This window comes from Dreissena polymorpha, chromosome 3 (assembly GCF_020536995.1).
Source record: "Dreissena polymorpha isolate Duluth1 chromosome 3, UMN_Dpol_1.0, whole genome shotgun sequence".
In the NCBI taxonomy this organism is placed as follows: Eukaryota; Metazoa; Mollusca; class Bivalvia; order Myida; family Dreissenidae; genus Dreissena; species Dreissena polymorpha.
In genome coordinates, this window is record NC_068357.1 from 99,433,048 (window position 1) to 99,456,364 (window position 23,317).

Consider the following 23,317-nt stretch of genomic DNA (forward strand, 5'->3'; position numbering starts at 1 on the left):
GGACACACTTAATCATAATGTACATGAGAGGACATACTTTTCAAGTTTAGATGATGCTTTTTTACAACACACGGAATCCATATATTCTTTTCATTAACTTTTGCATCTGGGCACTCGTACACAACTGACTGAGTAATGTCCTGAACAAATTCACTACCACAATGTTCATCATAATCGGTATACCTAGAAGTTAATCCAGATTTAAATCCTCGTCATCCCATGACACAAAATCCGTCTAAGACATGGTGTTAATATCGGAGAATGGCAGAGTATACGGGTCTGAAGATTTCTATACATATACTCAATGTGGTAATGTTATAATTGGTATAATCGTGCATTGAATTAAGCGGTAATTAAAGAGAACAATGAACACAAATAGTCGATTAGAGCAGACCAAGCATAGATGCTCTCCTTAAGAAGACAAATTTGTTCAGAGCTTTATTTAAATTTTACTTCAGGTAAATGGCATTCGGATTTATCAAATCTAAACACTGCAATTAAAATGAAAAACAAAAATCTAATTAAAACAACCAATCATTAGTTGTTTGTCGTAAGATTCTGATCGCTTCTTAATTTGAATTTATCGTATTTCAAAGGCCATTTTTAAATACCGGTAATCAGGGTTTTTTTCAAACTGGAGGCGAATTAAATCGCTAAATACAACAATGTGGCATATGATTTATTTTAATTGAACATTACAATTGTGTGATAATACCGCATACATTCTCATTTTAATAATACATATAAGTTTATTTCTTTCAAATCGCACAAACTGAAACGCGAAAGCGTGTTTTAGAAATGTTGATAAGCGTGTTAACTACCGTGGCAACCGACAAACAGTTGAGCGCTTATCTTGCCGAAACCCGCGACGTGCTAAGGTTTGCCGATATTTGGCGAGCTGCTTATCTCTGTGATCTACGTCTCTGAAAAAATATATAAATGTATTTATTTACTTTATTTTTGAAGGACCGTCCAAACTTCCCACCCAAGCTATTGCAATCAAACTTTAAATAAAATCTTGTTAGTTTGTTTTATGTCTTTACATATGTTCAATAGATTGTGGAAAATATACCTGAACTATTACCTTGACCTTAATGAATAATTTGAATATTACCCCATGATGGCTTACGTTATACTGTCAAGCACTCGAATAGTCGAGCTCGCTGTCCTCTGACAGCTCTTGTTGGGACAGTGCTTAAACCTAAATTAAAACTAATGTTGTCCCCAACAATTCCGAATTTCTTTCCACTGGCAATGGAATCAATTAAGTCAGTATTAAAATGTCCCGATATCTGATCCATTGTATACAACATGCCTGAATGGCTCAGAATGACACCCTAAGGTTGATGTCTGTCATACACCTACAATGATCAAACATTTTAATCTATAATTCATTTGATTTTTTTTTAAATATTACCTTAAATAAATCAAATAAAATGGGTTTGAAAAGCTAAACCAAACACATTTAGGTAATACTTCATACTTGTTACTCTTCCCATAGAGTCCAATACTGGTAAAGCTGGGTGGAACTCCTAGCCACTTCCTGAGGTGTCGACTAGTGATTCTCTCCAGGGCTTCCACTGTTGTGCTGGGTACTTCGTAAAGCATCAACGGCCAGATTAGTCTTGGGTGCAGTGCATGCTGGTAAAGTCAGGCTTTGAACTTGCCGGGTAGTCCGCAGCGGTCTATCTGCTTGAGGCCCTCCTCTACCTGTTGCTTTAAGTTCTTGACATTGTCGCGATCTTGTAGGCTTGCATCAAACCACTTGCCCAGGCATTTTATTGGACTCGTCACTATGGAATGAATCTCTTCGTTCTGTACGTAGAGTTTGAACCTCTCTGTTGTCTGTCCTTTCTTTATGACAGGAGATCTGGATTTTGCTGCTTTGAACTTCATTCTTCCCCATGAAGCGACATCCGTCAGGGCTGTCAACATCCATCTAGCTTGGACGTGTGTTACTGTCGTCAATGTGAGGTCATCCATGAAGCCTCTGCTAGATGGGAGATAGATTCCTGACTCTGTCTTTGGTCCACGTGTCTCACGTTGGGCAGCATTTATCAGCAGGTTCATCCCCATGATGAAGAGCACCACGGAAACTGTGCAGCCGGTAACGATTCCCTTCTCCAACTTCTGCCATCTGGTTAGCTGGTCACCAACAGTAAACCGGAGCTTGATTCCATCCAGGTAACTGGTGATGATTTTCTGAATGTGGCCGTCCACATGGTAGTGTCGGAGGGCTGTATAGATGAGCTGGTGTGGAATGGACCCGTATGCGTTGGCCAAGTCGAGCCAAACTACAGTGAGATCCTTCCTCCCTTTCATCGCCTCATTTATTAGCTGTGTGATAGCACTGGTGTGCTCTATGCAGCCGGAGAAACCGGGAACTCCTCCCTTCTGGACCGAGGTGTTGATGTATGCGTTGCCTGTCAGGAAAGATGTGAGTCTTCTTGCAAGGATGGCAAAGAATATTTTTCCCTCGACGTTGAGCAACGAGATTGTTCGGAACTGGTTTAGCTTTTTATATCGCAAGTTTAAAATGAACACAACCCATTCAAATTAATAAAGAGTGTGTCTCAAAGCACAGGTCGAGATGTGGGTGCACTATTTATCATTATATTTATGTTATAGAGATAACTTAGACAAAATTACAAAAAAATGTCTCTTTGTATTCGCAATTGGTTGCTGCACTGGCAGCCATCTTTAGAATTTTGGTTGCCTTGCTACAGAATAACAAGCCGAAAATCATGTGCATGTTGTGTTTCGTGTATCTAATACTGTTTTATGTCCTTAAAATAATTTAGCAACAATCAAATACATCTCTCATTGTATGAGCACGGATGGTCGAGTGGTCTAAACGATAGACTTTTATTCCTGGGGTCAGTGGTTCGAGCCCAGTTGAAGATAACTTTGTTTTGTTTCTTTAATTTTATTCTTGTTTTTAATGGAGCTTTTAAGATCCAATGTTTATATTAATTAATATTAAGTATTTAATGACAAACTGTGAAAAGATCCCTTTTAGATGTTTTCTAAAAAGGCCACAAGTTAAAAATATAGAACTCATTTGCTGTTTGATTTAAAATTGATTTTGCTTATTTGCCTTGTCAGCGAAGTTACTTTGAAGTTATTATCACTTTTATCTTTTTTTTAAGTGATTAATAGAACATATAATTTAAGCTTAATTTTGGGAAAACAGTGCTTAATGCATATGAATAAAATGTCATCCCAGTACCAGAGACTGTCTTTAAACGAAAAACATTATAAAATCAGTAAGTGTCGTCCTTGATTAGCTTGTGCGCACTTCTCATGCTAATCAGTGTGCACAGGACACCACTTATTGGACATGCATAGCATAAAGTCCCGTTTTCCCTGAACGCAGTCATTTTGTACATATTTCAATGACAAACTGGCCAATGTCGTCGTACAAGCTGTTAAACACTATTGTTTATATACACACACTCACTGTCTGCAGTGTACCAGTGGTGAAGCATAAACAGGCTAATCAGTGTGCACAAGCAGATGCGATGGTATTCGTTCTTAGCGTAGTTAAGAGCAGACCGACTTGCAAAACTTTCTCTAAGCCTCAGCCACAGCCAGCTTGATGCTTGTTCGGCTGCTTGGCTCAGTCTCTGGATAGCCACTCGTCTCTCCCTGCCAGTTGTTCCTAATGCTGTCATCAGCCTGTGCACGGACTGGGAACAGAATCCTCTAACGCCAACTTCCACGGGAAATAGCCAAGTTCGCCAGCCTTGTTGCTTGCACAGATCCATCAGTTCTGTGTACTTGGCCTTCTTCCGCTCGTAGGCCTCTTCACATCTTGCCTCCCATGGTACTGTCAGCTCTATGGTGACGAGCTTCTTTCCTGTCTCTGACCACAGTACAATATCTGGTCGTAGGGTCGTTTGAACCACGTTTGGGAAAACAAGCCTTCTATCAAGGTCAACGTCCATCTTCCAGTCTCTAGAGCCATCAAGAATTGATGCTTTTGTTTGTTTCTGTGTCTTAACGGTCTCACCCGATTTGACAAAAGCGATGTGCCCATGGCGGGGGTGATTACCATGTTCCTTCTTCCTTTCCTTCTCTAGCCAGTCAGCCAACTCTCTGAGGACCAAGTCGTGCCTCCATCTATATCTTCCCTGTGTCAGTGCTGTACTACAAGATGACAGAACATGCTCTAGGGTGCCTACTCTGTCACACAGGCTGCATTTTGGCTCTGCTGTGAGTCCCCATCGGCACAAGTTCGCTGGGGATGGTAGTAGGTCATAGAGAGACCTGAGGAGAAAGGAAAACCGAAAAGGCTCATACTTCCAGATGTCTTCCCAGGTCAACTTCCTGTCTGCGGTATTCCACGTGGTCCATGCTCCCTGCGCTCCCATCTCCACAGCCCTTGCTTGTCTGGCATTTTCTTCCGCCCTCCTGACCTCAGACTGAATCATCGCTCGCCTCTCTTTCTGGTCTGATCGGCTACACAGCACCACCTTTCTCGCACCAATTCCTTCACGTCCAACTGCAGTCACTCCGACAATGTCTTTGTGCTTGAGCGTGTTCTCTGCCTGGCTCACAGACTCTGTCGCTGACCATTTCCTGCTCGTTCGGGTTTGGATCCCTGCCTCACGGATGAACTCGTCCGGAGAGTCCCTCAAGGTCAACACAAGTCTTGCTTTTGCTGTCTTGAACTCTTCTACCAGTGAAGATAGCGAGAGCTGTAACTTGTTACTCTTCCCATAGAGTCCAATACTGGTAAAGCTGGGTGGAACTCCTAGCCACTTCCTGAGGTGTCGACTAGTGATTCTCTCCAGGGCTTCCACTGTTGTGCTGGGTACTTCGTAAAGCATCAACGGCCAGATAAGTCTTGGGAGCAGTGCATGCTGGTAAAGCCAGGCTTTGAACTTGCCGGGTAGTCCGCAGCGGTCTATCTTCTTGAGGCCCTCCTCTACCTGTTGCTTTAAGTTCTTAACATTGTCGCGATCTTGTAGGCTTGCATCAAACCACTTGCCCAGGCATTTTATTGGACTCGTCACTATGGAAGGAATCTCTTCGTTCTGTACGTAGAGTTTGAACCTCTCTGTTGTCTGTCCTTTCTTTATGACAAGAGATCTGGATTTTGCTGCTTTGAACTTCATTCTTCCCCATGAAGCGACATCCGTCAGGGCTGTCAACATCCATCTAGCTTGGACGTGTGTTGTTGTCGTCAATGTGAGGTCATCCATGAAGCCTCTGCTAGATGGGAGATAGATTCCTGACTCTGTCTTTGGTCCACGTGTCTCACGTTGGGCAGCATTTATCAGCAGGTTCATCCCCATGATGAAGAGCACCACGGAAACTGTGCAGCCGGTAACGATTCCCTTCTCCAACTTCTGCCATCTGGTTAGCTGGTCACCAACAGTAAACCGGAGCTTGATTCCATCCAGGTAACTGGTGATGATTTTCTGAATGTGGCCGTCCACATGGTAGTATCGGAGGGCTGTATAGTTGAGCTGGTGTGGAATGGACCCGTATGCGTTGGCCAAGTCGAGCCAAACTACAGTGAGATCCTTCCTCCCTTTCATCGCCTCATTTATTAGCTGTGTGATAGCACTGGTGTGCTCTATGCAGCCGGAGAAACCGGGAACTCCTCCCTTCTGGACCGAGGTGTTGATGTATGCGTTGCCTGTCAGGAAAGATGTGAGTCTTCTTGCAAGGATGGCAAAGAATATTTTTCCCTCGACGTTGAGCAACGAGATTGTTCGGAACTGGTTTAGCTTTTTATATCGCAAGTTTAAAATGAACACAACCCATTCAAATTAATAAAGAGTGTGTCTCAAAGCACAGGTCGAGATGTGGGTGCACTATTTATCATCATATTTATGTTATAGAGATAACTTAGACAAAATTACAAAAAAATGTCTCTTTGTATTCGCAATTGGTTGCTGCACTGGCAGCCATCTTTAGAATTTTGGTTGCCTTGCTACAGAATAACAAGCCGAAAATCATGTGCATGTTGTGTTTCGTGTATCTAATACTGTTTTATGTTCTTAAAATAATTTAGCAACAATCAAATACATCTCTCATTGTATGAGCACGGATGGTCGAGTGGTCTAAACGATAGACTTTTATTCCTGGGGTCAGTGGTTCGAGCCCAGTTGAAGATAACTTTGTTTTGTTTCTTTAATTTTATTCTTGTTTTTAATGGAGCTTTTAAGATCCAATGTTTATATTAATTAATATTAAGTATTTAATGACAAACTGTGAAAAGATCCCTTTTAGATGTTTTCTAAAAAGGCCACAAGTTAAAAATATAGAACTCATTTGCTGTTTGATTTAAAATTGATTTTGCTTATTTGCCTTGTCAGCGAAGTTACTTTGAAGTTATTATCACTTTTATCTTTTTTTTAAGTGATTAATAGAACATATAATTTAAGCTTCATTTTGGGAAAACAGGGCTTAATGCATATGAATAAAATGTCATCCCAGTACCAGAGACTGTCTTTAAACGAAAAACATTATACAATCAGTAAGTGTCGTCCTTGATTAGCTTGTGCGCACTTCTCATGCTAATCAGTGTGCACAGGACACCACTTATTGGACATGCATAAAGTCCCGTTTTCCCTGAACGCAGTCATTTTGTACATATTTCAATGACAAACTGGCCAATGTCGTCGCACAAGCTGTTAAACACTATTGTTTATATACACACACTCACTGTCTGCAGTGTATCAGTGGTGAAGCATAAACAGGCTAATCAGTGTGCACATGCAGATGCGATGGTCATCGTTCTTAGCGTAGTTAAGAGCAGACCGACTTGCAAAACTTTCTCTAAGCCTTAATTGTTCGCAAGCGAACAACTAACAAGAGATGTGTTTGTCAGGAACACAATGCCCCCTTCTGTGTCGATTTGAAGCTATATATTTGACGTTGAAGGATCACCTTGACCTTTGACCACGCAAAATGTGCAGCTCCGTGAGATACACATGCATACCAAATATCAAGTTTCTATCTTCAATATTGCAAAAGTTATGACCAATGTTAAAGTGTTCGGACGGACAGACAGACTGACTGACTGACTGACAGACAGACAGACAGACAGACAGACAGACAGACAGACAGACAGACAGACAGACAGACAGACAGACAGACAGACAGACAGACAGACAGACAGACAGACAGACAGACAGACAGACAGACAGACAGACAGACGGACGGATTGACGGACAGTTAAAAAACTACATGCCACTCTTCGATGGCATAAAAAAACACGTATGCATGCCAAATTCTGCTGTTCACAAAACATTATTGTATTTCAGCTATTAATGGAACCACATATATCTCAGACACGTGAAGTATCATATGAACATGATGATGATGATGATAATGATGAAAATGACGACGGCGACGACCACGAAGCCGCCGCCACCCCCGCCACCGCATGATGATGCTGATGCTGCTGATGATGATGCTGATTATGTTCAATATCACGACCGCATTTGAACATAGATGGAGAAGTTGACCGCTAAACATTAGAACTGATGTGTATACATGTACATCGAACAAGCATAATATGCTTCAATTTAAACAAGTGTTCTGGTTAAAAATAAGTAGCTTTTCTTCACATGGACTGGGTATTAAAAATAAAGACCACAGGAGCACATCGGCAATAGAAATAGCGCTAATTCTGTACCCCGCAAATTCATATTTTGAACATTACGTTAAGAAAATAAGAACACAGTTATTACGTTATTATTAAAAAATGTCTTGCGTGTCATGAATTACCAAAAGGTTGAAATCGTAACAACATTATACGTTTGCCTTACATATACGTATCGAAGGCAATGATAAGTTTTCAGTGGTAAACCTTTATGAGGATTTTGGGCAAAATATGCATTGAAAATGTTGGCATTTATATCTGCTCTAACTGCCACACTTAAAATGATCGCATTACCAAAACGATTTAAAATGACGACGAAATTGATCACCTATAAACACTATTATAGACTTAAATAATCAATTGACATAATCGCGCATGTAACTTAAGAAGCCTCTCCAAGCAAATATTCAGCAATCAATACAACCATGACCTACTTGAATACAATGGTTGTTTATACAAGTTAACATATATATAATGTGATTCACATAGCTACTGAAAAACCCACTATGACGAATAGGCGTTTGCAAGAAACAGGATACAAGATCTTAACTACAATTTAAAGCCTGTTGTTCATTAATGTTCCTTATTCTTGATCATACAAATAATTGTCCGAAAAGGCTTGATGTATAATACAATGCATATTGCAAAACATTTACAATGGCAGGACAATAATATGATCGGAAGAAATACGTATTTAATATCCTTGCATAATGACACATTAGACCACCATGGCACGCACCTGTTTGTCTTTGACTGTTAATACTCTCTTGGTTAGTCGTTGGAAATTCTTCACATTCGGTAATATCTTCCGGTTGTCATGGACAATTAAGAAACTATATTCAACCTGCTGGTTTGCAACATATATTAATGTAGAGCAGGCTTGGCTGGGATATTGATTTTATCAGACCTCCATTCCCGGGCGTTGTATCAGATTGCAAAGACATAATACGTATTCAACTGTTTGTTTGAAAACTAAGGGCGCACTGTCATGTTTTCAGCGCTAACATGCACGTAGGCCATGCTTTATACGGTATACTTTTCCACAATGAAATTGAGGCCTTGAAATAAATTGTTGCATTTTTAAGAGGGTTTTAACATGCGATTAAGTTGCAGTTTCATAACATGTAACCGCTGCGTTCCGTAAACATGAAGCTTGTATTATGATCCGCGGGGAAAAAATAGGCCTGATAAAGGGAACTTAAACATTTGAATGAAATAAGGAAACGAATGAGTCTTATTGCCAATATAAGAAGGTGTGTTCCCCCATTTACATGTGGTACTATATCTGTGTGCTTTATTATTCACATATTTATAATACTTATAATGAGTATATGGAAAAGACATTCATATAAAGTACAACATGATAGATAATAAGACGAGACTTTTAAAATGTCATATGCAGTACATAGGGTAAACACTTTTTTATATAACAAAAAAAACATAACAAGAGATTGCCAAGCAATATGGTTCCCTTCCGGTGAAACTCCACCATTGTCAGTATTTTTTTGTTTTTATTTACATTTGTTGCCATAGCAAACACACTTTTTGACGTAGGAACAAAATGAATTGACGTGCATAATCTCCATATTGCCGTCTGACAGACAGACAGACAGACAAAAGGACAGACAGACCGACAGACAGACAGACAGACACACTGACAGACTGACAGACTGACACACAGAGCCCAAACCATAAGTCCCTCCGGTAGGAGACAATAAAATGCAACATGAATTTAAAACCATTAATAAATATAATAAAATGCATTTATGTTATGTGTTTCTATTATACAATTATTTGATTTAATTATGCTTGTTTCAAACAGATAATGATAATTGATCGCACTTAATAAAAGAACTTATCCTATTACGTGTATATACCAGTAAACCATGGCTCGTAGGAAAAGAATATAAATACAAACCAAAAAAACTTTAAGTGTATTATCAATAACGTAAATAATGACCAGCTTGTAGGGGAAGTTTCTTTTCTTTTTTTTATTGTAGAGTGTGCAAATCTAGTATCAGTTTAACGATCGTTATGTCCTGTTCGCAAAATTGGAATATCAAATATATATCAAGCATTTGTGTTACACACGGAAGTTTTATACGTAAAGGTAGTTAATAAGATATCCGCTAAGTCTGTCCGACTTAAGTTATTCATTGAAATTAATTGGCCTTGCAAATATGTTCTTCCCATTGCACAAATTATAAAAACAGCAAGCCCAAAAATCATAGGACGTATTTGCAAACCTTTTTTATCATATACAAAAACAAGCTTTGCAGGGGTATCGATTGCAACAGACCGGGATTCTCCAAAGCCGTATCAGATTTCACAAGTACAATTTTAACTCATGAGATGTTCGCCATGGTTCTTATAAATATTGGGTGTAATAACATAAACGAAATATAAAGCGCACAAGCGTTCATCATGTTTAAGGTAAACGATCTTCAACAATAGAAAAAAAACATACAAGTAATACATGCCATGGCTAAAACGTCCCAACAATATATACCAGATTGCAAGCTTCATTTTTATATTATAATCGCACGGTAAAATAAAACATTATATCAAATCTCTAAAGGCACTGAAGTTGTTCGCAATTGCATAATCTTAGGGACAACTCAGTTTTCAAAATAATGTTTTTGGCGAGCGGCGACAAGTATGTAATGCTTTTTTTTTCGCTTATGGGAGGAGAAGTTATTTTACGGATCAATGTATATATTTTTGTCATAAGAATATCTTGCATAGTGGTGATTTTTTGTGTAAATTAGTGTGAATAAGTACTGCATTTGTGCCTATTACATTTATAACAACATTTATAGTCAATAATGCAAAGCTAATTGTTTTAATTAATAACTGATCAACAACTGATCACAGGGGAAAGATCACAGGGACCGGGCAAATACGCAAAACTTTCTGGTTTTGTATAAAAACAAAACAAATTATTTCCATAAGGAATAATTTCCATTAAGTTTTGAATGCAAAACGGGTAAGGTTGTTCGCTTCCTCGTATCAAGGGACGCTAACAGTTTGCTAACGCCGAGGTTCTCCGAATTTTGCACACGTGACATTTTCTAGAATGCTACTTCCTTTTCCGTCGAGACAAACTTCAGTTCAGACAGACTTTAAAGATTTTGTATAAAATCGCATTTAATCTCTGGCAGCACGAGGGGTAGAGGTGCGCGACGAAAGACAGGGGCGCAGAAGAGGCCGAGGGCGATAAGCCCGGATGGCAACAGGCTAAATGAATGGGAAAAAGGTAAAAAATTATTGATTATGATCTACTCGAGAACAGAAAAAAGAGAGTGCCGAATGGTTCAAGCACCGGTATTGTTACAAGTGAACCCCTTCATGTTAGTGCACCCACTTTAAGTTTACAGCAATCGAGCCAGTCAACAATGTCCTCCGCGTAAAACATCACAGCAGCGAGCGCGGCCATGCCAAACATCCGGATAGGTTCGGTTGGCGTAGCGGCCCACATCCCCGATCAGTTTAAACAACAAATCGGGCGGGTTGAATTTGTCAATTTCGCAATTGTTTACAGGGTCCGTTGAGCTCCAAAGTCATCTGTCAGGGGCAAAACTTTCAGTTTCAGCAGACGGCCGCCTGGTTGCGCAACAAAAAGAATGCAAAGCCACGATTGGTTCGATCGAGAAATGGTCAGACGCATTCATTATCTTCATGTCTGTGTATTTATCTTTTGATCATAATAAATCAAAAACACAAGAATTGCTGAATTATGTTTGGACCATAAGAGAGGCCGCGTACCGCCAGGGTGGGTCGTCTTGGCGCACCTATGACTAGCAGTTCAGGCTTCGTCAGGGCATCTCACCCTCACCCTGGTCGGAAATAAATAATGACCTTTGGTGGCGCTGTATGCTTGTGCAACCCGCAAACGCGCGCACATCGGGAACATTTCTATGCCCCTCACGCGACCAGTACACGTGTAATTATTTTAACCAGGGAAGTTGCGGCCTGGTAAACTTCCGTTTTCCTCAAAATTGTTCGCGTTGTCGGGGTAACCATCCAGCAATAAACTGTCAGAGCGTAGCGTATGCCTCGAGAGTCGCCCAGCGCGCAAACACACCGAGGTTCGATTCTCCCTTTCGTGGCAGAAATAACCCAAATCCACATAGGCTCGGGCAGCGTCAATTCGGACAAAACCGAGGCAATTTTAGTCGAAACACGCAATAACTGTCAAAACAAAAATATTATAGACATCGCTCCGTCGCCGGTTAAATTACACGCTTTACAAAAATTTCTACCAGGGTATGATAATGCAGAGGCAGAGGTTTTTTTATGGTTTCAAATACGGATTTTTACTTCAATATAACGGGTCGCGATTAACACGCGTCGCAAAAAATTTAAAATCGGCTTACGAACACCCAGAGGTAATTTCTGAAAAAAAATCGAAACAATTGTTGGAGGGGCGAGTTGCAGGCCCTTATTCTTCACAACCGTTCAACGAATTCATAGCATCGCCAATAAGTCTAGTTCCAAAAAAAGGACACCGGGGAGTACCGCATGATACATAACCTGTCTTACCCGTCTGGGTAAAAATTGTTTCTTATTGAAAATGGACATCAAAAATGCTTTCAAGATCATACCAATTAAGCCTGATTTTCAGTTATTAGGGTTCCAATTTAACGGATCGTACTATTTTGATAAAACATTACCTTTCGGTGCATCAATTAGTTGTGCTACTTTCGAACGTTTTAGTAATTTTTTTAGAACACTGTGTCGTTTCCCGAGTAACCTCGGGACTGCTAATTCACTATCTTGATGATATCTTAGGCGGTGATAAGTCTCACTCACTGTGCGGTGATTTGATGTCCGTCTTTCCCGAGGTTATGGTCGGACTAGGTGTCCCAGTGGCAGTTGAAAAAAAACGGAAGGTCCATCGATGGTTCTAACATTCGTAGGCTTAGAGTTAGATAGCGCAAAAATGCAAGCCCGCATACCAATGGCAAAGATACATGAATTGACGGAAAAGATCAGCCAAATTCTGTCAAAAACAAAAGCAAGGTTGCGCGATATACAGTCTCTCATAGGTTCCCTTAACTTTTGTTGTCGGGCTATACCAGCAGTTAGACCGTTCTGTCGTCGGCTCATTAATGCGACATGCGGTTTAACCAAGCCGTTTCATCGAATTAGAATCAGGCGAGATATTAAGCTGGACTTGCGCATGTGGTTGCAGTGTTTTGCAAATTACAACGGGATATCAATGTTTCACGATCAGTTTTGGTTGTCTAATGCGGATGTCAATATTTTCACCGATAGCGCGGCGGGGGTGGGGCTCGGTTTTGGTAATCATTTTGAGTCGCACTGGTGCGCAGCTAGGTGGCCAGTAGACTGACATACAGACGGTCATACCAGCGACATAACGATCTTAGAGCTTTTCCCGATATTGTTTTCAATTGCAAAATGGGGTATATGTTATAAAACAAAAAGATTCAGTTCAACTGCGACAATGCCGCTGTTGTAGGTGTACTTAACTCATGATCTTCGAAATCAGACAAAGTTATGACGCTGTTGCGTCCCCTAACACTCAAATGTTTGGAATTCAATATTTTAATCCGAGCATCCCACGTTCCAGGTACAAAAAACACAATATGTGACGCACTATCTCGATTTCAGATGGCAAAATTCAGAAACTTGGCACCGGAAGTAGACGAGTACCTCTGGAATATCTTCAAGACAGAGTAATCTCTTTAATGAGAAAGTCGATATCACAAATCACTAGCGCAGCATACTAAAACGGTGTTGATGCCTTTAACGCATTTTGCGATCTTTACTATATATCCCAAATGCAACCAGTACCTGAACAGGTTATCTTATGGTTCATAGCATACTGTTTTGAGAAAGGCTTAGCGACCCGCACGGTCAAAACTTACTTGGCAGGAATTAACTATTGGCAACAAGTACAAGGCCACAAATAGTTTTCCGAAGAATTTATGCTAAGTAAGGTTATAGAAGGTTATTCGCGATCAATGGGTATAAACAAGGACAGAAGACGCCCGATCACATCCGAAATCCTCTTCAAAGTAATACAGCAATTACCAAACGTATGCTATAACTTGTATGAGGCAACTCTATTTGCTGCGATATTTCCCCTCGCCTATTTCGGGCTATTTCGTATAAGCAAGTTGGTATCACCTACACGACCAAAAATTTATTACCAAATCAAAGCGTCCGACGTTGAATTGTCGTTAGACCAGTCATACATCTCAATCCGCATCGCCAAGTCAAAAACTTTTTAACGCTACGCGACGGTCACACTCAAAATTCCAAAATCGAAGGAAATCAATATGTCCTGTCCAGAGAATGCGCGACTATCTGGCTATGTCACCGGTAGGTCCTGCAGCATTTTGTCATAAAGGGGGTATGCCAGTTATCCGACAGCAGGTTAACGCGGTACTAGCAAAATGCCTCGGCAGCACTGAATTCGGCAACGCTTTCTTTAACACTCATAGCTTTAGAATTTGGCGCGCATCGGATCTGTCAAGGAAAGGAGTTCGTCCCGAAGTCATCGCAAAACTTGGGAGATGGACTTCAGACACATACAAAAAAGAACATTAGACCATAACCCTTAATATTTATTTAGGGCACAGCAGCTAACAGCTGTGACGTCACTAGTGATCTTTCCCAGACGGTCGCGCCCATAACGAGCTGTCAAAACCATTATAAAACGCAGAGAGGTAACTCAGTATTTCACGTTACCGTTTCTGTAATTTGGATTCAGGGATTGACTCCCTTTTATTTAATTATAAGTGCATTAGGATTCTTATGTTTATTTAATACTCTAGTCTCGTATAACTCAATACTTCCGAGTGGCAGCTTTTAGTAGTATGCTTATGCTTTATTGTATGTTGTGATTGTATAATGCTGACAAGACTGTAATAAAGTAATGAACCGATATTCGCTAAATTGGGCTACAACATTATGATTTACAGTAATATAATTGACACGCAGAAGACTTGGATTCAGATATACATGCTTATATAGTTTTATGCAGTTACACTATGAGACCTTATAAATAACGTATACTAATATGAATAAAAAATTGACCTTTGTTTTGTGTACACCCAAAATGTTATTTGCTATTGACAGAGGTATGGGTTTTTGGGGACAGTATTCCTCAGCGGGCAGGAACAAGAGCAAAGAACGGGGGATGGAGAACCTGCGGCTGCCCACAAGCATTGCATGGTGGGAAATTGGCGGCCTAACATGGTCATCATTACGGAGGTCAATAGAAGCCAATTTGTTACTGTCCACACCGCAAAAGGTATTGGTATTACATCTGGGCGGAAATGATCTGTGCATCGACTCATGTACAAAGGTACAGAATACTATAAAGAGAGAAAATACATATTTAAGGACAGCTTTCGCAGACACAGAAATAATCTGGGTGGACATTATTGACCGGATAAAATGGCGCTCTTCCCTCCCCAGGAAAAGTATTACGTCCAAACGTCGCCGGGTAAACAGGTTTGGTCGAGTGTGTGTGCAGTGGGCTAGCCGCAGCAACAGTATCACTGTGGACATTGATGCAAACACCCCGGGTTTTTTCCTCCCGGATGAGGTGCACTTGTCCCCAGTAAGGCTGGAGTTCTATATACCCTGCGGGATGCCATTATGCAATTTTTATAACCGACAATATATAGGGCATAATCATTTGTAAACATTGCAATTTGTATCGACCAAGTGGCTAGTACTGGTTTGCTTTCAGAATTTTGGGGAATAAATTGTTTCAATTTATTTGTTGCGTAAAATTCTGTGATTACAGGTTGTTAAATTTCTCAGTTCCACTCATTTTGGTTAATCAGTATTAAGTTATAAATAAACAAGAGTATTCTAGGGGTTTTGAGCTCTCCGCTGCCATTGTTTGGGGCTCCTTCGGGACAACACCGCAATGACGCAGTGGGCTCACAACCCATCTCTTAACGTAAACATTATAGCAAAAGGCTAACTGCACGTGGCGAGGTTTGGTTGGTTGGTTGTCTGCATGGTTGGTTGGTTACCCAGACTTGCAGAGGTCAGGTGGATTAGATCCCGGCACTACACCCTGTTGGTAAAGTTTGGTGGTTACTGGCACCGCAATAGGAGCCAGCGTGTAATTATGTTTACCGGCGTGTGGTGTCATGGTTACTGGCAAAAGGTATAACTTGTGAGATATATGGGTTACCGGTAAAGATTGGTGTATGCCAGTGGGTTATATAGTTTGGTTGCCAGAGGGTTTTATAGTGGGTCACTGGCACAGATATACATACGCGGTTACGCTCCGTGCAAGTCCAATGTAGTAACCATCACGGCTAGCAAATTATTATTAAACACACCAACTGCTCACAGGGTTTTGCGCCACATACTGTGGCCTTTACGCCAAGACTTATCACAGGCTTTTGATAACTTTGACATACAATGATTTATTCGAATGTATGGTTAGTTTTAACATAGGAATAAATACAATCCACGTATATTCTGGTTATTTATTGTATATCATAAAAATCAAACATAATCAAAATATATTCATTTTGTGGTTTTTCTAATTTTCTTATTTAGTGGAGAATCAATGTAATACGATATTTGACGACCTATCGCGCAAGCAAGTTTATGCGTAGTGGTACGAAAACGTACAATGTATTAGTTTATTAATAGACATATAATAACGATCGCTATACACAACTTCACCAAATAGCAGTACATAAATAGCTAATAAGAGAGAGCATTAGACTGAAGTTGTTTACGCAACAATCATCTAAAGGCCCCCGTTCAATCCCGGGTTCCGGCACGAACGGAACAGTTCGGCGGCTGACAATTTTTTTCAGCCAGGTTAATAAATATAATAAAGCTTTATTTTATGTAGATATTTTAAAATCCATTTTACTACAATTGGACATTTTTATTGAAATTAATGGATGCCGCGTGATGACAACGTTAATTAAAATTTCTTACATCACTTAAATATCTTATAAAAAATACGCGTGTTTTTATATTAACAAATAAATGCAAACACCACATCTATAATCCATGTATTTTTATGGTTGTATAGCATAGGCCCTAAGTACTATCCCTACCACATATAGCGCGACACGTATTATTGATTGTAACAATGAGTTGCGATAAAGGAAGCAGCCGCTTATCAAGGAGGAGCTGTGCCTTAGCAACCGGCTTCCATAGAGTCAAGCACTCCTCGGTGATTTTTTTTAAGAACCACATATAGAGCGCGAAGCGCGACACGTATTACTATCCAGGTGGTATGGGCCCTTTAGCATTATACGACCATTACGTCTATAGTTATCTTCCTTAGAATTTGAGAAATTTTGAAATCGTTGTTCGAAGTCCAAAACTTTCATCCGATTGCTCCAAAACTTGCACAGGTTTTTTTTATCAACGAGGACCCAACCCAAACTCTCTATATGAGCTATATCGGAGCATAAGTCCAGAATTATGTCACTTTGAATTAAAAAATAAATGTGAAAAACTGCTTGGTTAGGTGATTATGTCAGCATTTTTTATCAGATTCTTTCCAAACTTACAGTGTCTTCATATCAATGAGCATTTGTACCTCGTTAAAAATGAGAAACATCGGGACAATAAGTCCAGACTTTTTTCTATTAAATTTGAAGAAATTAAACAATTTCCACTTGTTTAAAATATTTCACAACTTTTGTCTGAATCTTTCAAAACTTGTTAAGTGTTTTTATATCAGTATTACTCGAACCCTATTGAAAATGATGAATATCGGAGCAATAAATATATCATGATATTTTACTGAATTTCAAAGTATTGTGAAAGGCAGCTTCTTTTTGCAATTTACAGTTTTCATTCAATTTTTTTCAAACTTTTACAGTGTTTTCATATCAATGAGTACTCAACCCCTATCGTAAATGAGCAACGTAAGAATAAGTTCAGAATCATCTTCCCTTGAAGTTGAGAAAAATATGAAATTACGCTTACAAGATGAAGCAGATTTTTTTTAAACCTACACAGTTCTGTTCCATTAATGAAAACTGCACACGGATGCCAGTCAGTAAAAAAAGAAAACCAATGTAAATAAAATGAACTATGAAATATTTGTGGGTTACAACACAAAATCATAGATAATCGTTATTTGGGAGTTATAACACAACATCATAAATAATGGTTATTTGGGTGTATTAACACAAAATTGTAGATAATTGTTATACCAGTATCTTTTTCTATTTTGTTTTAAATAATCGGCCAATATATTAATATTTACAGTAGAAAAAAAATCGTCCCATGTAACTTCATTGAGTGCCTTTTACACTGAAATTCCCGACGCATTTTGACGCTTTGCATCAATACTTATCTTGTAGCTTTTTATACTGCAAGTTTGAAATGAACACGACCCATTCAAATTTATAAAGAGTGTGTCGTAAAGCACAAGTCGAGTTGTATGTGCACTGTTTATGCTCATATTTATGTTATAGAGATAATTTAGACAAAACAACAACAATATGTCTCTCTTTTTCGCAGATGGTTGCTGCACTGGCAACCATCTTTATAATTTTGGTTGCCTTGCTAAAGAATAACAAGTCTAGAATTATGTATTTGTTGTGAAATGTGTATCTAATACTTCATTTATTTTCTTTAAAATATTGAGCAACAATTTTGCCGACATGACAGACTTTTAATGCATCATGTCTTGTTGTCAGCCGGAATTTATCATTTCCTATGCCTTATTGATCAAAAGTCGCCAATTTGTATTATATGTTAAATTGGACTAAGTTGTTTTAAGCTTTGAAAAAGCTAGTTGCCCTGCTTTTTAGTCCAACTGTGACCAACTTTTGAAATTGAATTTGCTGGGATGAAATCTACTGCCCCCAGGCTAACAGGCAACCACAAAATATGTAAGTTATTCATGATATAAGCTCTGACAGTGTATTGAACTCATTCAATTTGCAAGTCTGAAGACATTAAAGGGACCTTTTCCAAGTTTGGTATATTGACCAAATAAAACGATTTAATAATTTGGAGAGTTCTGTTGTTGTCGTTATATTTTTTTCTTACTACGAGGATTGCTTATATAGAGTATAAATATATCTCTCATTGTATGAGCACGGATGTTCGAGTGGTCTAAACGATATACTTTTATTCCAGGGTTCAGTGGTTTGAGACCAGTTGAGGGTTACTTTTTGGTTCTTTATTTGTGTTCTTGTTTTTTAATGGAGCTTTTAAGATCCAATGTTTACATTTATCATTATTAAGCATTAAATGACAAACTGTAAAAAATCCCTTTTAGATGTTTACTAAAAATGCCACAAGGTTAAAACTTAGAACTCATTGTTTGTGTATTTGATTTGGAATGTGATTTTGTTTATTTACCTTGTAAGCGAGGTTACTTTGAAGTTATTATCACTTTTATCCTTTTTTCAAATCATTAATTTTTTTTAATAATTTAAGCTTCATTTTGAGAAAACAGGGCTTAATGCATATGCATAAATTGTCATCCCAGCACCAGAGACTGTCTTTAAACAGTCAACATAGATTGGCTATAGTAAAACCTTGTTAACACTCTAGAGGTCACATTTATTTTCCAATCATCATTAAACTTGGTCAGATGATTTGTCCCAATGATATCTTGGATGAGTTAGAAAATGGTTTTGGTTGCTTTAAAAACATGGCCACCAGGGGCGGGGCATTTTTCTTAATATGGCTATATATGGCTATTATAGTAAAACCTTGTTAACACTCTAGAGACCACATTTATTGTCCAATCTTCATGAAATGTGGTCAGAAGATTCGTCTCAATCTTGGATGAGTTCGAAAATTATTATGTTTGCTTGAAAAAAATGGCTTCCAAGGGGCGGGGCATTTTTCCTTATATGGCTATAGTAAAATCTTGTTAACACTCTAGAGGCCACATTTACTGTCCGATCTTCATGAAACTTTGTCAGAAGATTCATCCTGATAATATCTTGGAAGAGTTCAAAAATGATGCCGGTTGGTTGAAAAACATGGCTATCAGGGGGCGGGGCATTTTTCCTTTTATGGCTATAGTAAAACCTTGTTAACACTCTAGAGGCCACATTTATTTTCGATCTTCGTGAAACTTGGTCAGAAGATTTGTCCCAATAATATCTTGTTATCTCAGGTGAGCGACTTTGGGCCTTTCAGGCCCTCTTGTTTTTTATCTTACTTAAAAAGGTACTTAAGGAAAATTTCATCACATTGTCTCAGCATGTTGCATTGTGGGTAACATTGTTTGCCAACAGTGATCATGGGTGTCGCATGACCTTGCGTTGTATCATGTGACCAGCCAGGAGCTGGGTTGTTGAGTAAATGGCATCATGGGAAGGGACAGGAAGATGGGTGATGGGAATTTGAATAATTTTATGAAACATTGTATGTTACCTAATCCAATAATGGAATGGGTTTAGTTTAAACTAGTAAACGATCTTAAGGATGAGATGTATTTTTGTGAACATGATCTCCTCAGGGTTTAAAGCAGGTATATACGATTTTGTCAAATATTTATGAATTTATATAAAATGTGTAAAAAAACTTATTATATATATATATTTCAATATAAATTAAAATAAAAGTTAAGAAGAACATGTGTCGAAAAATGCGAAATAAGCCAGTTATTTAATTCTGAAATTGAAAACGGCTGTACAGCCGAATTCGCCAGCATGTATATCATACATGTACGATGTGAATCTAAACTAGATTTAACGGTTTATTTGAATTCCTGCAACGATATATATTCATACGACACACGAACACTAACTCCAATCCTAATACAAAGACGAATGCTTCGGTTATTGTAGGAAAATATGTACGTCACAATCGACTCGGGCCGCTAATTTGTCTTTGCTGCATTTTATGAAATTCGGCTTTAATGTATAATTTTTCTTGCCTATTTTGTGTAATTTTAGCATATTTTATCAATATATTACAATTAAACATATATAAAAAATCGTATATACCCGCTTTAAGCTGAGGGGAATGACTTGCATATATATGGGGAGCATATATTTGCCAGTTTGTCCTTCCTTCCTTTCTTCCGTCACTCTTTTATTACAGATTCTCATAGCACCTTCAATATTGGACTGATCTCTTACATATTTGGCATGTAGGTACCTTGCATGGACCTCTACCTTTTGATGAGGTTTAAGGTCACTGGGGTAAAGGTCAAGGTCACCGAGGCTAATAATAGATTTTCTCAATGTCACACTTTTGTTACAGTTTCTCATAGCGCCTTCAATATTTGACCGATCTCTTACATATTTGTCATGTAGGTACCTTGCATGGCCTTCTACCTTTTGATGAGGTTTGAGGTCACTGGGGTCAAGGTCAAGGTCACTGAGGCTAATAATAGATTTTCTCAAGGTTAGCGATAAGGGGAATCTCTTACATATTTGGCATGTAGGTACCTTGCATGGACCTCTACTTTTTGATGAGGCTTAAAGGTCACTGGTCAAGGTCAAGGTCACTGAGGCTAATTATAGATTTTCTCAATGTCACACTTTGGTTACAGTTTCTCATAGCGCCTTCAATATGTTTTACCGATCTTTTACATATTTGGCATGTAGGTATCTTGCATGGACCTCTACATTTTTATGAGGTTTGAGGTCACTGTGGTCAAGGTCACCGAGGCTAATAATAGATCTTCTCAAGGTTAGCGCTAAGGGGAGCATCTATCATTTCAACAATACTTGTTTTTTCTGAAGTCCTCGATGATTTATAACTTTATTGTTAAACGTAAGAGCGATGTTTTTTCTTTTAGGACTGTGACATGTTTTCTTGCTACTTTAGTTTCCTGTATAACTGAATTCAACTTTGTCACCAGATTAAATGCATTTGGTTGTTTTATGCAAATTTTAGACTGATAATGTCAACTTCTGTCAGTCTACTTAAAGTGTTTGTTATCTACATTTGCATTAACTGAATAGACAGTGACACTTGCCAATATGAAATCCTGACACCTATTTTAACTGGGAAACATTCATTACTTGTATTATAAATATTTGATATGGCCAAAGTGTCTTGCAGCATGTAATATTCAAAATTCTGCTCTTATTTTTTTACATTCCATGTACAGTTAAAGTATTGTAAGGGTATTTCAATGATATTTTTTAACAAAACTGTTATGTATGTATCAACTTTATTTAAATTCATATAACATGCTATCATGCATTTTTCATTGACCAGGTGTTTTAATCTTTGATTCTGTTATGTGTTGACCAGTACACAATATTACTGTTCAAAGCTAATCAGGGATCCACATCATGATTTTTTTGTTTTAAAAAGTCTTTTATAAATACAAATCTCATCTAGGCAGACAGTCCCATATTGTTACTTTTGGGAAAAGTTTTTTGGGTATGCTTCAGTGTAATAACTGTCTGGAAATCTTATGTTATAATGTCCAGTTGCAATTCTCCATTTAATTCCTAAGTTGAAGTCTGGTAGCTGTTTCTTCATTTGTCATTTGCTTCTTTCTTCTCATTTGTCTTTGGGGTCCAGTGGCAGACAACAGTGACAGCTGGGGTCAGAGGGTAATAAAATCGCCTGATAGTAATCATGGGCTGGGAAATGCTTTAGACAATACCCTTATTAGTCCCCTACCGGTTTCACCGGAGGGGACTTATGGTTTGCGCTCTGTGTGTCCGTCAGTCAGTCAGTCAGTCAGTCAGTCAGTCAGTCAGTCTGTCACACTTTTCTGGATCCTGCGATAACTTTTAAAGTTCTTAATATTTTTTCATGAAACTTGAAACATGGATAGATGGCAATAAGGACATTATGCACGTCATTTCATTTTGTTCCTACGTCAAAAATTCTGGTTGCTATGGCAACAAATTAAAAACATATTTCTGACAATGGTGGAGCCGGTAGGGGACTTATATTGCTTGACAATAGTCATGTTTAATATAGTTGCTTAATATAGTTGCATGTGACCGCTTTGAAGGACAAAATCATAAAAAATATTGGACAATAACCTCGTAAATTGTGATTAATGTGTCTTTGTATCAGATTTTGAGGTGTCTTGTATCAGTCATGTACAAAGGTCAGAGTATAAATTAGTTAGATATTGTCCAACACAAAAAAGCTCACAACATGGAAATGTGATGAACACTTATCTCCCTACCTCAGGGACCAATACTCAATCTGTTGACCATTTTTTTCAGCTTCATACATCAGTTCCAACCCCTAAATGCCCAAACCTCCATCTAAAAAGAACTATAAAAGAAGGCAAAAATGAAAATGAAACGTCTGTTGTGGTCACCAGACTATTGGCTTTGGTCCATGTATTAGACAGTCCCCAAAAGGTCACAATCCACCCTGTCCTCTGGCACATTTGGACAGCAGACGACATTGATTTGTCATTGTCAGAATTATAATTTGAAGACTTACTTGATGCCTATTGCCTGGATGTTTGGACACAATGGACCGTCAAACCCAGCCATGGCACAAGTGGTTTTCGCCATTGTCTGAAAAGCTTGTCCTGTAAATGTTTCTCTAAATTTGATTGATGCAGCCATGGCATGCTGAAAGGGGATTTGAATACATTTGAATTAAATGACTTTCATTGAAACAAATTATGACAGATTATTGTGAGAGTGCCGAAAAATTGTACCAAACGTACCCCTGTTAAAAAGAATTAAAGTGGGCATGGAGCAATAGTTTCTTTGTAAAAGGAACCATTTCACTGTTCATCAAGCCATGGAATTGTAACCT

At 38.7% G+C, this 23,317-nt stretch overlaps 2 protein-coding genes across 2 annotated transcripts in view; both read right to left on the reverse strand.

Annotated features, from left to right (window-relative positions):
* LOC127870708 (calcium-activated chloride channel regulator 1-like) overlaps window positions 1-23,317 on the reverse strand; it is a 55,800-nt gene that overhangs the window by 17,303 nt on the left and 15,180 nt on the right. The gene's annotated exons all lie outside the window — the stretch shown is intronic.
* On the reverse strand, window positions 1,651-11,099 carry LOC127872461 (uncharacterized). Its single transcript, XM_052415794.1, has 3 exons — window positions 10,986-11,099; window positions 3,560-5,738; window positions 1,651-2,423 (listed from the first exon to the last, which is right to left on the reverse strand). Exons 1-3 carry the CDS (start codon window positions 11,097-11,099, stop codon window positions 1,651-1,653), a joined length of 3,066 nt encoding a protein of 1,021 aa, XP_052271754.1.

Bases quoted from the DNA above. Each gene is read 5' to 3' on its own strand.
- LOC127872461 (XM_052415794.1), bottom strand. From the start codon at position 11,099: ATGTGGGCCGCTACGCCAACCGAACCTATCCGGATGTTTGGCATGGCC. The intron at 5,739-10,985 runs GTGGGTGCACTA...CGATATAAAAAG, and splicing joins TCGATTGCTGTAAACTTAAA to CTAAACCAGTTCCGAACAAT. The intron at 2,424-3,559 runs GTCGGTCTGCTC...CTTTCCTGACAG, and splicing joins GCTTAGAGAAAGTTTTGCAA to GCAACGCATACATCAACACC.